Raw genomic sequence first — 13,518 nt, 5'->3', positions numbered from 1 at the left:
CGCAGGCTCTGAGGTAAGGAGGACGCCTTCAAAAACCCAGAGCACGCACTGAAGCTTTGCCACTCCATGAAACTACAGCGCTACCATGAAAGACAAATATTCTCTGGGGCCTGAACAGTGATATCCCGGCAGTCTACCAGACCAAGGAATTTTATGATCTGGAGAAAGACCTACCTCCGGCCCAACATGTCTGCGTGTTTCTTTGATCTCCATCACACTTTCCTGTTTTTTCACCATATGTCTCTCATATTTCCCCCTTCATGGAGCAGAGGTGTGTCTGGAATTTATTTCTACTCTTTATGTCAACAGCCTTTTCAGGTAACTTGTTCCATATGTTAGTTACCCTTTATGTGAAACAGTCAACCTGGAGTCCTCCCTTTACTCCTTGCACCTACTGTTTTAGATTATGCTTTCAGCTTTTGCATGTCTCCAATCTGTGTCTTTTCCAGATCCTGTGCAATTTCTTCCATTTGGTGTACACACTTTTAACTTAATTACTTGTTATCGGATTAAGCTAAAGGCCTGTACTTGCCATCTGGCTAAAAGATCTACAACAAAAATTTTATCCTGGTGCAAGTTCCACTGAAAATTCAAAACTTATGATAATCGACACCTGTGATTTCCTCCTTTCAGCAATGTTTCAGAGTCTAAGAATCTTGTTCCTAGTTTGCATGTGGCTTTGGATACCACTTGGTTAATTTTGGTGAAACTGTGCTAGTGGGATTTGCCTACGAACAATAAGCCTGATACAGCCAAACTCATTAGCTTATTTATGGCCATAAGGGACAGATTCTGGAAACATTAAAAAGAAATTAACTCTCTTCTGACCTTAAATAAATAGCTTTTTGTCAATCTTATGCCCTACTCTGAAAATGCAAAGCCATCTACACTCCCAGAAAAATACCAAGATGATGGGCTATGGCTTCCAAAAGAAGGTAAGCAATTTTGCTTTTCCAGATGGCTCACAAACGCCTCACTCAAGAGTTGGTTGAAGGCTTTTATATCTCTCTTTTCACTAGGAAAAGCAAAACAGAAAACAAACAAAACAATCCCCCCTCCCCTCCAAAAAAGTTAATGGTGAATACACTCAAATCAGAATAATGGTGTCTATATGAGATAGTCTAAAAATGTTACGATAACAGAGGGATTAATGCCTACTCCCCTCCACCACAGTAAGCACACAGGGATTCCTCTCCTTTTCCTGTTTTCTTCTCATCTCCTTCATACTGGAATGTTTTTTAAGTGTACAAACTGAATTAATTTAGTTGCTTATAAAAATGCTCACTTTCTGCAAAGGCATGAAAGTGTGCACTACTCATAAACTAGCACATAGTGTTGAGAGTATCTGCACACACCTGGCGTACAGCCTTCTGTCTCCGTGTTAGAACTAAAGGGGCTTATTAATAGGCCAATAAAATGACCTTACCAAATACCGTACTTGTTTAGCTTCTAGTCCTGAATATATACCTGGTCTAGCATCTGAAGTGCACAGCACTTACCCTTATTTAACTTAATTATTTAATCTGAAAAAGGGGTGAAGCTGTAGCCTTGCTTGCTCCTCCAATCCTTCCATGCTCTCCCCAGCATAACTAAAAAGAACCCTTTCCATTTAAGGGCCAAATTTGCAGAAGCTTTAAGCCCTCAGTCCTAGGTACATGCACCAACTATATGGACGAGAAGAGTCTTTAAATGATGAACTTGTACCAAGTATACATGCTAGCGAAGAGAACGAGGGCAAGAGTTCCTCTGATCCAGGTTAGACATTGGTCCTGTCAACACTTGCTCCTGAGGCATCAGCCATGCCCCCTGTAACTCCTAACTAAATAAACAGGCCTTTTAGAGCACAGTTTGTTTCCTGGTGGCCTAGAAGTGCCTGTAACTATTCACTGTCTTAAGTGAGGACACATGTAGCTCAGGTGTAAATGTCACTGTCATGCAAGTTTAAAGAAAAAAAATGAGATGACTGCCACTAACAGACTTCACTGATATGTGTGGGAAAGGCAAACTAGGATATTAACCCTTTCCGACAGTTGGAAAAAAAGTAACCAGGCACGAGCATACTGCTTTGATTTGAAAAAAAAATTTTTTTTGAAAACAAAGCAGCCTAAACATTAATCTCTGGCTGACTCCTCTGGAAAAGCTTAAAACAATATATAAAGACGATGCTTTCAAGCAGTCTGGATCCTTTCATTAATGCACTGGTTCATGTTTCTCTATTTTCTTCTCCAATACAGAGAGTGAATAGTTCAAACGCAGCCCAGCACAAGGGGTGAGATTCATCTCCCCTCACGCCAAACACCTACCTTGCCTAATTCTCTCCACTGAGGGGGAAGGGAGCCTACAGCGAGCAGCTCAGATGGACATGGCTACACTGCTGATGCCTGCCTTTACCTGCATGCTATCTCAACTATTGGATGGTTTCTTTGACTGAGCAGACACACAGAAAAGAGACACACTCCTACTTTGCAAAAAAACTTTATATCTACTATACTACCTCCATACCAGTGGCAATGATATCCTACCCTAACGCTCCTGTAAGCATCACACGGCATACACCTACAATATGAATATGCATATACTTTCCACTAAGTGCTTCTCATTTTTTGCTGAAGCACAAAGAGACTGCTAATTTGGTATATTCATATTATAATGATTGCAACAGTTAAGAAAGAATCCTTCCATCCCTGCAGTCTGTAAGCTACCTATGATTTATCTTCCATTATACACAACAAGAAAGAAAGAAAGCCAACACTGAGTCATTTAAGCACACCCCAGCTTTCCCAGCATTATTTTTTGTGACAAATGCCGCCACATCTTCCTTTTGTACTGTACTTGAGGCCAGGAACTGAAACATAATGCATATGAGAAGGCATCAGTTTGTGCTGCCTTCCTCACACTTCAATATCTGAACTGTCTTGTGAGGATCCATAACATCCAACTAAAAACCACGTGGGTACCTCTGACCAGCTGCATTTCCATTTTCGAAGCAAAACAAAGCCTCATTGCTGACCTCTCCTATCCCTAGAGCTCTCTCATTAGACAAAACCAAAAATATATATATTCTGAAAGTGATCTTTTACTTCAGGGCAGTACTTCACTGGTCTATGGAACTGTATTATCCCAGACAGCCAACACATATTGCTTCCAGTAATGGGCACACTATGTACAGTGACAAAAGTCACCTGCCAGCTATTATAAAAGACACATCCAACTTCATATTCTGAGACTAAGGCAGGTTAAAAATTTCAGGTGAACTATTTGCTCCCATATTTGCGCCACTTAATCATCACACTCTAACTCATCAAAAGCAGAGTTCTAGGAGTGTATCATGAACTCTTCACCAATCACGTAAATAGACAACACCTCATGGATATTAGAAAAACATGCATGTGCAAATCAATAAAATTGTATCTGCAACACTAAAAGCCCTTTTTCCCAGAACAATGTAATCTTTGTTCTTATACAATGACGTAAGTTTTAAGAATCCAGTGAGCGCAATTATCTACAAATGTCTTTGTTTATAGTCCACTGACGACTGTTCATGCCTTTTTTTTTTTATTCATGAGTTTTTTTTCCCTTTTCAGTTGATAAACTCTAGTCTCCCACAGCATCTGCAGAATGAAAAGGACACCCTGTAATGAATAACTGGCAAAAAAAAAAAAAGCAAAACAAAACAAAAGAACACTCTAAAAATAAGATGTAGAATCTTTTACTAGTCATAATTTAAGTAACGCCAGTTGGGCATTATACCACAACAAACTTTCAGCTGTCAGAATGGCATCCAATTTTTATCAAACAGAGCCTTAGTAGTTTTCTATACTTAATGTATAAGGTAAGATTTTAGCTCTAATTGCAGGCCATCCATTTGTTCCACTGACATGTTAGTTTAACCCAGTTACCTTATTTTTTATTCTTGGGAGAGTTTAGGTTTCTGCAGTTCCTGAATAAAAAGTGTAATTCTTTAGAAATCAGTATCCAAAGAATGCACAGAACACACAAACAATAATTATATCACATTTACTCACCTGCATGAGTTCATTGCTGTCAATCAGACTGTCTTCCAGCATCTCCTGCGTCAGCTTGCCCATGGTACTGTAAAACTCGTCTGCAGTTTCACAACACTCTATTTGCCTACATCAAAGTACATGTTGGGCTTTTGTTTTATTTTTACATATGATTATACATTTCCCAAACAAAATTGAACTTTCTGCACTCATAAAATATGCACTTCTATTAGTAAGCTTAAGTTCATTTCAATCCCCACACACACACTCTCAAATAATAAAGTCACGCACATCACATTAGAAATACTGCTGCAATAAAAGAATGGACTGAGCACAATTTACTGGCCTGACTGCCCACGACAAAGGATTCATGCACATACAGACAGGTTCTTCATTCTGCTCCTTTCACTTCTACAACTTGAGAACTGATAAATCCGGCCTCCTACTAACACAAGGGAGCTTTCCCATCAGTTCAAAAAAAGCAGCATAAAGATTTTTTGATTGCGTCAACACACATTCTTCACGAGGCACCAGTAAGCTGAATTCACTGGCTGAATTGTCTTTTTGCCAAATAGGAAAATTTTGTTTGGCCAGGAAACACTCCAGTGGAGAAAATTAATATGTATATATATATATAATTGTATTCAGTAGAATTGTGCTCACACAATGCAGAATGCAGAAAAATTCTCTCATATCCTGCATACCTATGAACACTATTTCAAAATTGTCTTTATCTTTAGAGATACAAGCATTTTTTTGCTTTTCTTTAAGTTTCTGAAAACATAAAATCACCCACAGAGAGTCACCTAAAGGAAGAGAAGAATGCGTAATATGCCTTTGTGAATGGCTGTTGGACACACTTTAGGTCAGTCAGTAAACATTCTCTCCCATGAAGGAAAATATTTGTTTGACTTCTATCCCAATGAAGTGTAAGGCTGGCCAGAAGAGAAATCTATCACCTCAGAAATACTGAGAATGAGCTTGAGCTTTAAAAACTTGTGTCATCACATAGTATTCAGTGCAGTAAGTGTCTCTTGTCAAATTAATCTTGTAACATCTCTCATAGACACGCAAAAAACAAGACTGGGCTATTCTTTTGCACATATATGCCTACGAGTTGGTCAGTTTAGCTGCATATATTATAAAGCCATTGTGTCACAGCTTGATTAAAGGATACACTGGCCTGATCCAATTAGAAAAGCTTTTGAACTTTCAAGGCCCTTCTTCAGACCTCTCAGAATAAAAATTAATCTTATTCCTACCAGTTTTTCTGAGAACCCTTGTCTGACCTGACAACAAAACCAACGAAAGATGGAGGTGAGGAAGCAAAGACGAATAATAAACCACTGGTTAGCTAGTTAAAATGAATCAATTCTTTGCACTAACAGTAACTTCCATTCAAAGATATCAATATATTTTGCAAATATTCATTTAACTTTACAGCACCTTCAAGGGGAAAATAAGTATTATTATCCTCATCCTGTGGATTAGAAGTTTATAGGTTTAAAAAGACTCACAACTTTGCAATAAATCTGGAAGAAATTAAAGTAATCCACATTCTCTTAACGTGGCTTGGGTATCTTAGAGCTATACACAAGTTAATTTTTCCTTCCTAAAAATATCCTTAAAGAAAAAGGAGCATACATTCTTTGGCAGGAAATCTAGCTCTAATAGTTCTACAAAGATCTACTAGGATAGATCTTTAGTTGGAAAAAATCATAGTTCAAGAATCACTCTGGCTGAAATCATTGTTTTGAGGAAATTTACTGAATGACCTATTATTCATCTAAGCTTTATCCTAGGCATTTAAAAATGAAATACCTGTGTCTGTAAGATGAGGCTTCAGACCCATTTTGCCATTAGCTTTTGGTCTAAAATCTAAGTCTAGCAAGCTGACTTGAGAAAAAGAAAAATATAGGCTGGAGAAGTAAATTGCATTTCTTCTCTGGACTTCATCAGAACAGAGAGGCATCACACTAACAACTATTTTGAAAAGGAGCTCTAAAATTGCTCTTTGTTGATTAAGAGAACAGTGATTCTGTCCAGGTAACTAAGATGAAAAAACAAACAAATTCAAAACAATGACAAAATCTAAAAAAGTGTAAAGGTGGACACAGATTTTTTCATGGTCTTTGGCATATAGCATCTTAAAGTTTTGGACTTGAAGTCTCCATGCCACCAGTTTCAGCCTGGTAACATGAAAATGTCTGGAAACATCACTGAAGAAATCAGGTATATACAGGAAAACTTCCAGCACACAGAGCTACTTCTGGTCTAAAATCACGATCTACATGATTCACCACTGGCAACTTTCCTTTTGCTCCTAGTACACCAGGAAAAGGAGGAGACAGTGTCCTGAGCCTGCCTAACTATGAAAAGATGACCATGATTTTCAGCTGAAGCACTGCTTGCAGCAGAACAGGATTTCTCTGCCGTGGCTCGGCCCAAAATGGACTAACTTGAGGCAGTCTCCATCTGGATAATACGGCCATTGAACATCTGCTGATCCAAATCCCATTTCCCAAGTGACACTGGGCTATGTAACAGTTGGGTTTCCTCAGGAAATGCTCTACTTTGAAAGGCAGTACTCTGATCTTTTGTAACAGTAAGGCTTTCTTCTCTCACTCAGCAAGCAGCTCCAGGTTTCTTCCTGATTGTTTACAATCACATTGTATAAGAATCCGCTTCTGACTACAGGAATCTTTACCATTTTGACCATTGCTATTTTTCTTCCTACGTTACTGCACACATCAATTACAGGAGGTATTCCTAAAACTAAAACACACTTGTTTTTACAAATCATTTGTCTTACCTATTTGTGACCTGGAACACTCAAAGAACTGAACATATTTTAGCCTCCCCCTGTTAAACTGTAGCTGCTGGAATGACCAAAAAAGTACACTGCCTTTCTCCTGAAGGATCAGAAGACAAAACTTCTCTTGATCTACCTTAAGTATCTACATTAGGAAACTACCATTGAACTATGGAGCTACTACTGAAATCTTAACATACTTTAGCTAAAAGAATGATTGAGCAGCGAAAAGAAAATAAAAGTAAGAGGTATATAATCAATTATTACAGAAATTTACTACTTATCTTCCCTAATACCTTCAGTCTCTCATGAACTCACATATTACTTTCCCAATGCCCCTATTTTTAACCTGCCCATTCCTTAAGTCTCCTTCCCTCAAAACACAAGCATAGCAGGACCTCCCACATTTTAAGAAAGTACTTCCCACACCATTTTCATGTCTAGAAAGATATTCATGAAAAGTATGACAATCATGAGACTCTGACTGTTGTCTCTGGTTTCACTTCTCTAAATCCCTCCCTGTACTACTACAGCATTTAGTGGAGGAGAAATAAACAAAATCGCAGTCTCCTCCCAGAAAAAACAGTGCCCAGTCTTCTTTCACTTCCTCATCTCATGTGATAACATTAATCATAAAATTACTGAATTTCAGTTGTTCAGTTTTTGTGACCTGTCTTCTTCTGCATCTCTGGTTAACCCATCACTGCCGATTTCTGTTAAGTGCCTTCAAATCTGTCCTGAAGCCACTTCATCTCCCACTCCCCACAAACAATAGTTTGGTGTGCAGCATGATTAGCTTGCTCACTTGGCCTTATTCTTATATGTGATTTCCCCACCCTGATCCTTCCAATTTTTGTAATCCACATGCTTTATTTTTGCCTTGATTAGATTTTACGGTAAATTCTTCAAAGCAGTGACTTTCTTTTTTATCATGTTATGAGTTGGAACATTTGTAATTGCAGCTTATAAGTGCACAGAGACTCAGTGCAATAGCAACTTTTATCTTGAGGTATAGTACAAAGTAATAATACACAATGGGACTACATCTAGCTTAATCCTAATGTAAATGATTCATGAAAGTTTAATTCATGAACTGAACAAATAAAGGTTTTAGACAATTATTATTCTAATTATTATTCTTTAGATTAAAAATGAAATACACTAAATGAGTCTCACAGAATGTTACTGGCCTATGCTGCTAATTTATTCTGAAAGAAAAAAGAAAAGAAACCTTCAAGGAGAGAGCTGAATGTAACCTCCCAGTGGTTCAGTCTCAGGGAAAAAAAGGAAGGTGAGTATTGGTAGATGTCACAAGAAAAATTTGATGTAGCTGCTGATGTCAACTGAAAGAAGTTTCCAGCTGAACGAGTAACTGCTTGGCATGTAAGAGCCCACACTTCCCATTGAAGTCAGTGACAAAACTCTCATTTCTCCGGGAGGACTGTTCATTCTCTTTGGAAAGCAAATATTTGCTATGACAACAGAGGCAGTTAAGAGGAACTAATAATTTCGTCTTTTGTCCTACGTGGCAGGTTTCTAAAGCCATAAAAGATTTTAATAGAAAGCTAGAATGTGCTTAGAAGCAGAGAATTTCAGGAAAACTTTTTAGCAGGACTTAACAGAACATAATCATGTAATACTAAATCATTCTTTTAATAACACTTAACTCTTCTCTCCGTAGAGCCAATGGGCTCAAATCCTTAAGTCCCTCTGCCTGGAAGGTGAAAATGAGGGAAATAACATCCCCAGTTTCAGGTACCTGAATAAACCAGCTAGTCACCGTCAAGTCTCTCTGTATTTCTTTCCACAGAGTATTTACCATCTCCCTCAGATTTCTCTGTACTTGAAAGTCCAATCAATATTTTAGCATAGCATGAAGCCATTATATGCAGACAACACAAATAACTGGAGACATCTGCTGCAAGAAGGGTTAATTCACTATCAGGCTCATCTTTCTGCAATCATGATGATGTTTTCCAGCATAGATTTTTGAAGAAGCCATAGAGATACTTCATGCAGCTTTTTCAAAGTAGAAGTATTCTCTCGAAAGACCACATCTTGCTTAGAATTGAAAACATGCTCTTCAGAACAACATGTAAGTTATATACACTGGTCATATTAACAAGAAAATCAGATAAAAATGATCACTTACTCTCCCAACTTTGCCCAGATAGCCAGGGCTACTCTCAGTATAATTTCAGAGCCTTCAAAGAACACTGAATCCCAGATCTTCAGAACTGTATGGTTAGGCAGGCAAGTGGCAAAGAGGGTCAGAAACCATTGCATTGTGAAGACGTTGGTAAGTGGGGGTTCATAGCCTCCTGAAAAAAGAAAAGAAATCCTTAAAGTCATTCTGATTCTACTGTTATTTTACAAGCAGTACAAACTGATGCCGTTCTACATGCCGAAATCTGCTAGTCATTCTAGTACATCTGTTGTTGCTCAAAGCCTTTTCAGGTTGCAGCTGTCCAAAGAGGAGCCAAGAACAAGAGCAATGAAAAAAGTGACATATCCAGTCAGCTTTCATTCTGCAGCACTGCAGAAAGCTCTAAGCAGCAGCACTGGTATTGGAGATGTCCGTTAACTTTGGAAAACACTGGCACACATTTTTGTATTGGAAAGATTGCTTTTCCTACCCCAAAGCCACAAGAGCCAAAAGCTTGTTTTTTGTGTTTTTTTTTTTAAAAAGATATATTTCTACAGAAACTAATGGGGGAAAAAAAGTCTTTAGCTGCATGAAGCTGACTGTCCTTTAAAGTCTTATCTGTGGTATTAAAATCCCAATATACTGTCTTTGCTAAGCTTCTGCCAACCTAGCAGAAGTGCCTATAACACATTCAGTTTTCTGAAATGTGAAGCAGTTGGCTTTCTAACAGTTTCAGATGAGATTTATCATTTCAGCCTGAAAACCTGAAATACTATATTCTTATTATGCTCAGAGTACTTAATGCATCCGAGGGCATTGATGGATAGAAGACCATGACCCAAAGAAGCTGCTGCCCGCAAAAACACTTTCAAAAAGCAAACGTGTACTTGATATCCTTTGTTTGGTACAGTCTGGAGATTCTTTATTTACTACTGCAATATGGTAGTAGATCTTTTCTAAGATGGAGCTCACGGTGCACTTAACTTCCAGACTGGGGAAAAGAAAACCAACCAACCTCCCACTCCAAAAAAGCTCAGCTGTACCCTGTTAAAAAGTAAGTCTGGAAGGAATGCTATACCTGAACTTCGCAGAGCAAAGCCAGGTAGCAACACAGAAAGTGTTGTTTTGCATCTGTGTATTGCTAGGCATCCAGGTGAAGAAATAATAACCAGCCAACACTCACTCTTACATTGTAACTCTTCCCAAAACAAGTAGGTAGGTTCTAGCAACTACAAGCAGCAAGCGGTTAGACAGATACTTGAGCAAAGCCAAGAAACACCCCCTTCAAGGTAGCCCTTGTACTAAGCTTGGTTAGCGTTAGCACTCCATGTTTTATGTCCTTGTCAACACAATTCTGTTTGCAGTCAACTGTTGGACCAAAGTATCTCCCTATTTATTTTTCCTGAGAAAACTGCCAATTTGTTAAGCTTATCAATAATGGAAACAGTCTTCTTTCACTTTTAACAATTTTAAATATATATTCCAAGCTACATATTTATGTAAATATTTAAGAGACTGTATTTTAGGCCAGTATACAAATGAAACAATAGCAAGAAGGAATTTAATAGCGTTATCTGTCGAACGTACCTCCACTTTCTCTGTTAGCAGCTCTTTGCAGAGTATCTAAGTGCTGGGACAGTTCAGGAAGTTTCATTCTTAAAAGATCTCGGAAAACAGCCATATCCACAGACAGAGCCCGGAGATTATTGACAAAATAGCTATCAGGAAGTACTTTATCAATTAGGTATATCATGATCTGTAAGAAAATTAAACATAACCGTAGGACTTACAGTGCCTGTTATTTTCTAGGAATAATGAAAAAAAAAACCCTATATATAATCCTAAAATCCTCTGTTACTGAACTATGGCTTTGAGCCAGTGGTGACACATGCCTCTGGCATCTCCGTTTACATGCACTCAGAGCCCTGGGAAAAGCAATATCATTTTAAGCATCCATGGGTAATTCAGGTATCTGCAAGCAATCAAGGCACAAAAGTTAAGACAGCTTCTTGAAGCTGTTCAGACTTTATAGACCATTAATGACTGAAATCAATTTCACAGTGAACTATGCCCAAATTGTAATCATTATTCAAATCAAAGACAACTTTTCACACTTCTGCTGCTATAGGGGTTTATGAGATGCTCCAAATTGTTGGAAAGTTCCACTGTCCTGGGTCTGGTTGTTAAATGTCCCAACTAGAAGACTTACCATCCAAATAATCATCTTTTTTTGCAAAAATGCAAGATATTGTTCATTAAAAAAAACTTTCTTCACACATTTTAATCTGTGTGATGTGTTACTGTGTGCTGCACTTCATCTTCCCACTTTATAAGGTGCTAAATTAATCGACATAAGACAATTTAAAAAGACTTCTGTTTCAAGTGAGACAAAGTTCAACTATATTGGTAACAGTTAATCAACTGGATACCGTGAAGCTTTTAAGAACGAACAAACGAAACAGAAATATGCAGAAATCAATATATATCATCAGCCCAGTAAAATATACTGCCCTTCACTTCAGGATCTTTACAATCTCTTTGCCCACTCTACAAATAGCATCAAGAGAGCCTGCATGTGGTCACCCAACATGCTATTACTCTCCGTTACTCATTTGTTAAAATTTCAGACAAGCATCCTTCAGAAATCTCAGATATATGAGAGAATAGGAAAGAACAGAAATCTTTTTGCAACACTGAATTCTGTTCTACTTCACTGGCATCTGAAGTGTTTTGAGAAGGATTTGTGTTTTTTAAAAGAACAGTTCCATGTATTTACCAGTTTGCAATACACATCTTTCACACAATATATATTTTTCATGACACATTCTCTACACATTTCTTTTTATTAGTTGATTTAGTAATTTTTCCCCCACAAAACAATGTGCTATTTATCTGTTTTTTATGATTCAGTAGCCATGTGACTCGTATCTGTGCTTTTATAACTTCCACGAGTGCGAGCTGTGATTTTCTTTCTTACCGTAACTTCATTAAGTTGCTAAATTTGACGTTTCTTCAGGGATTTAATATAAACAGGCTTACCTTAACTAATGAAGACTCAAGCTTCCCTGGCTGGGCACTCACCAAAGCTACCATGTCAGGTCCTGCGCTGTAAAAGCCCCATAGTCTCAGTAGTACCATCTGTTTCCTGGCTTCTGAGAGACACTTCCCAGTCACAGAGTTTCTGTTCAGTATTTCCTTCCCTGAAAGAGGACCTGACTCTCCAGCAAGCCCCTGGAATCCCCTCACTCCCTTAACCCCCAGACTCTGCAATAGCCTAAGCATAGTGTTCCCTATTGCTCGAGTCCTGAGGGGACTCTGGCTTGCAGCTTAACAGGCAAAAGATTCTGCAGCTTTTATAAAGTCACTCATCGCTTACTTTAGATAGCGCAGCGATTACAGTAACAAAACACCCATATGTGCCACCCACCTCAACAGTCTAAAGGGTTCTTCAGCCCTCGGTCACTTCAGAAACCCCTCAAAACCCCTCTCTCTCATCCCTCCTTGCTTGCCCTCCAGTTAAAAATGATAAAAGCCAGGTGCTTCATTCCTCTCTTGCCTTGACATTCTTCGTCTCTAAGACCATTTGTGCCTCTCAGGTTCAAGCTGGTGCTAACTTCCAATTCCCTCTCCTCCCTCCCTTTTTTTTTTTTTTTGTTTCTGGAGAAATTCAAACCTTTCAAAACCCAATCCAACTCATGCACAGAGGTTGGAGAAAACTGACTTTATTTTGGATTTACATTTTTGCCAGGTAGGACCCATTTGGGTGCTAACAGCCTTCAGTGATTTACCTCTCCAGAACTGGGTATGCTGGTGCTATCCCATTGCCTCCGTAATACACCACAATAAAAAACAATCCTAACATATAAGGATGCCCACAGTTCTTACAATTAGGTTGAAATTCATAAACCTTAGGCAATTGGATTTCCTGTACCATCACAGTATGTCTTAGGAGCTTCTGGAGAGTATATCATTACAATAAAATGTGACACAATTATAGTTGAAAATACTGATGAAATTTTTAGCAAGAATTATTCAAAGGAAATTTCCTCTATGATATAAAGTAGGCATATTGTAGTATTTTCTTACTATTAGAGGTAGCTCTACAGAATGAAGTATTAAATACCAGCTAGCTCGACTCTACTTCCAAAAGCTTTATATTTTAGGAGCTTTGAGTTAATTTAAGTATTTAGCATATTTAACATTATCTAAGGCAAAATAAACAACTCATTATCTCAAGAGCCACAATCATCTTTTATTAATTTGACCCCAACTCACATGTATGAGCATGTTTATTTAAGGAAACTTGCACATGACTTTGGCAAGCCTTAAACCATGTCCTGTATTAAGCTGGACTTCCATTTTGTGACATATTATAAACTTTATGAAGCCTCCTTTTAATTAGAATAGAAAATGCCTAAGAAATCAAACACTGAAATGAATAATGTAGCCCAGACAGTAGCTTCAAAGCTATTTATTCTCATTTTAAATCATATTTATTCTGTTTTTTCCTAGCAATTTGTTTAAAAAGATAGTAGATTTTTTAACTTCCTCACAGA

General features: G+C 38.0%; 1 protein-coding gene across 4 annotated transcripts in view; it reads right to left on the bottom strand.

Moving 5' to 3' along the window:
* Nucleotides 1-13,518, bottom strand: part of TBC1D30 (TBC1 domain family member 30) — a 53,390-nt gene that overhangs the window by 8,421 nt on the left and 31,451 nt on the right. For all 4 annotated transcript variants that reach the window (XM_026092355.2, XM_026092356.2, XM_026092357.2 and 1 more), the window contains 3 exons: nt 10,550-10,718; nt 8,969-9,137; nt 4,026-4,131 (listed from right to left, as the gene is read on the bottom strand). In XM_026092355.2, the coding sequence (XP_025948140.2) occupies nt 4,026-4,131; nt 8,969-9,137; nt 10,550-10,718 (444 nt within the window). The remainder of the gene's footprint in view (nt 1-4,025; nt 4,132-8,968; nt 9,138-10,549; nt 10,719-13,518) is intronic.

This window comes from Dromaius novaehollandiae, chromosome 1 (assembly GCF_036370855.1).
Source record: "Dromaius novaehollandiae isolate bDroNov1 chromosome 1, bDroNov1.hap1, whole genome shotgun sequence".
Taxonomy (NCBI): Eukaryota; Metazoa; Chordata; class Aves; order Casuariiformes; family Dromaiidae; genus Dromaius; species Dromaius novaehollandiae.
The sequence above is the reverse complement of the archived record's forward strand: the minus strand, read 5'-3'. Positions and strand labels throughout refer to the sequence as shown.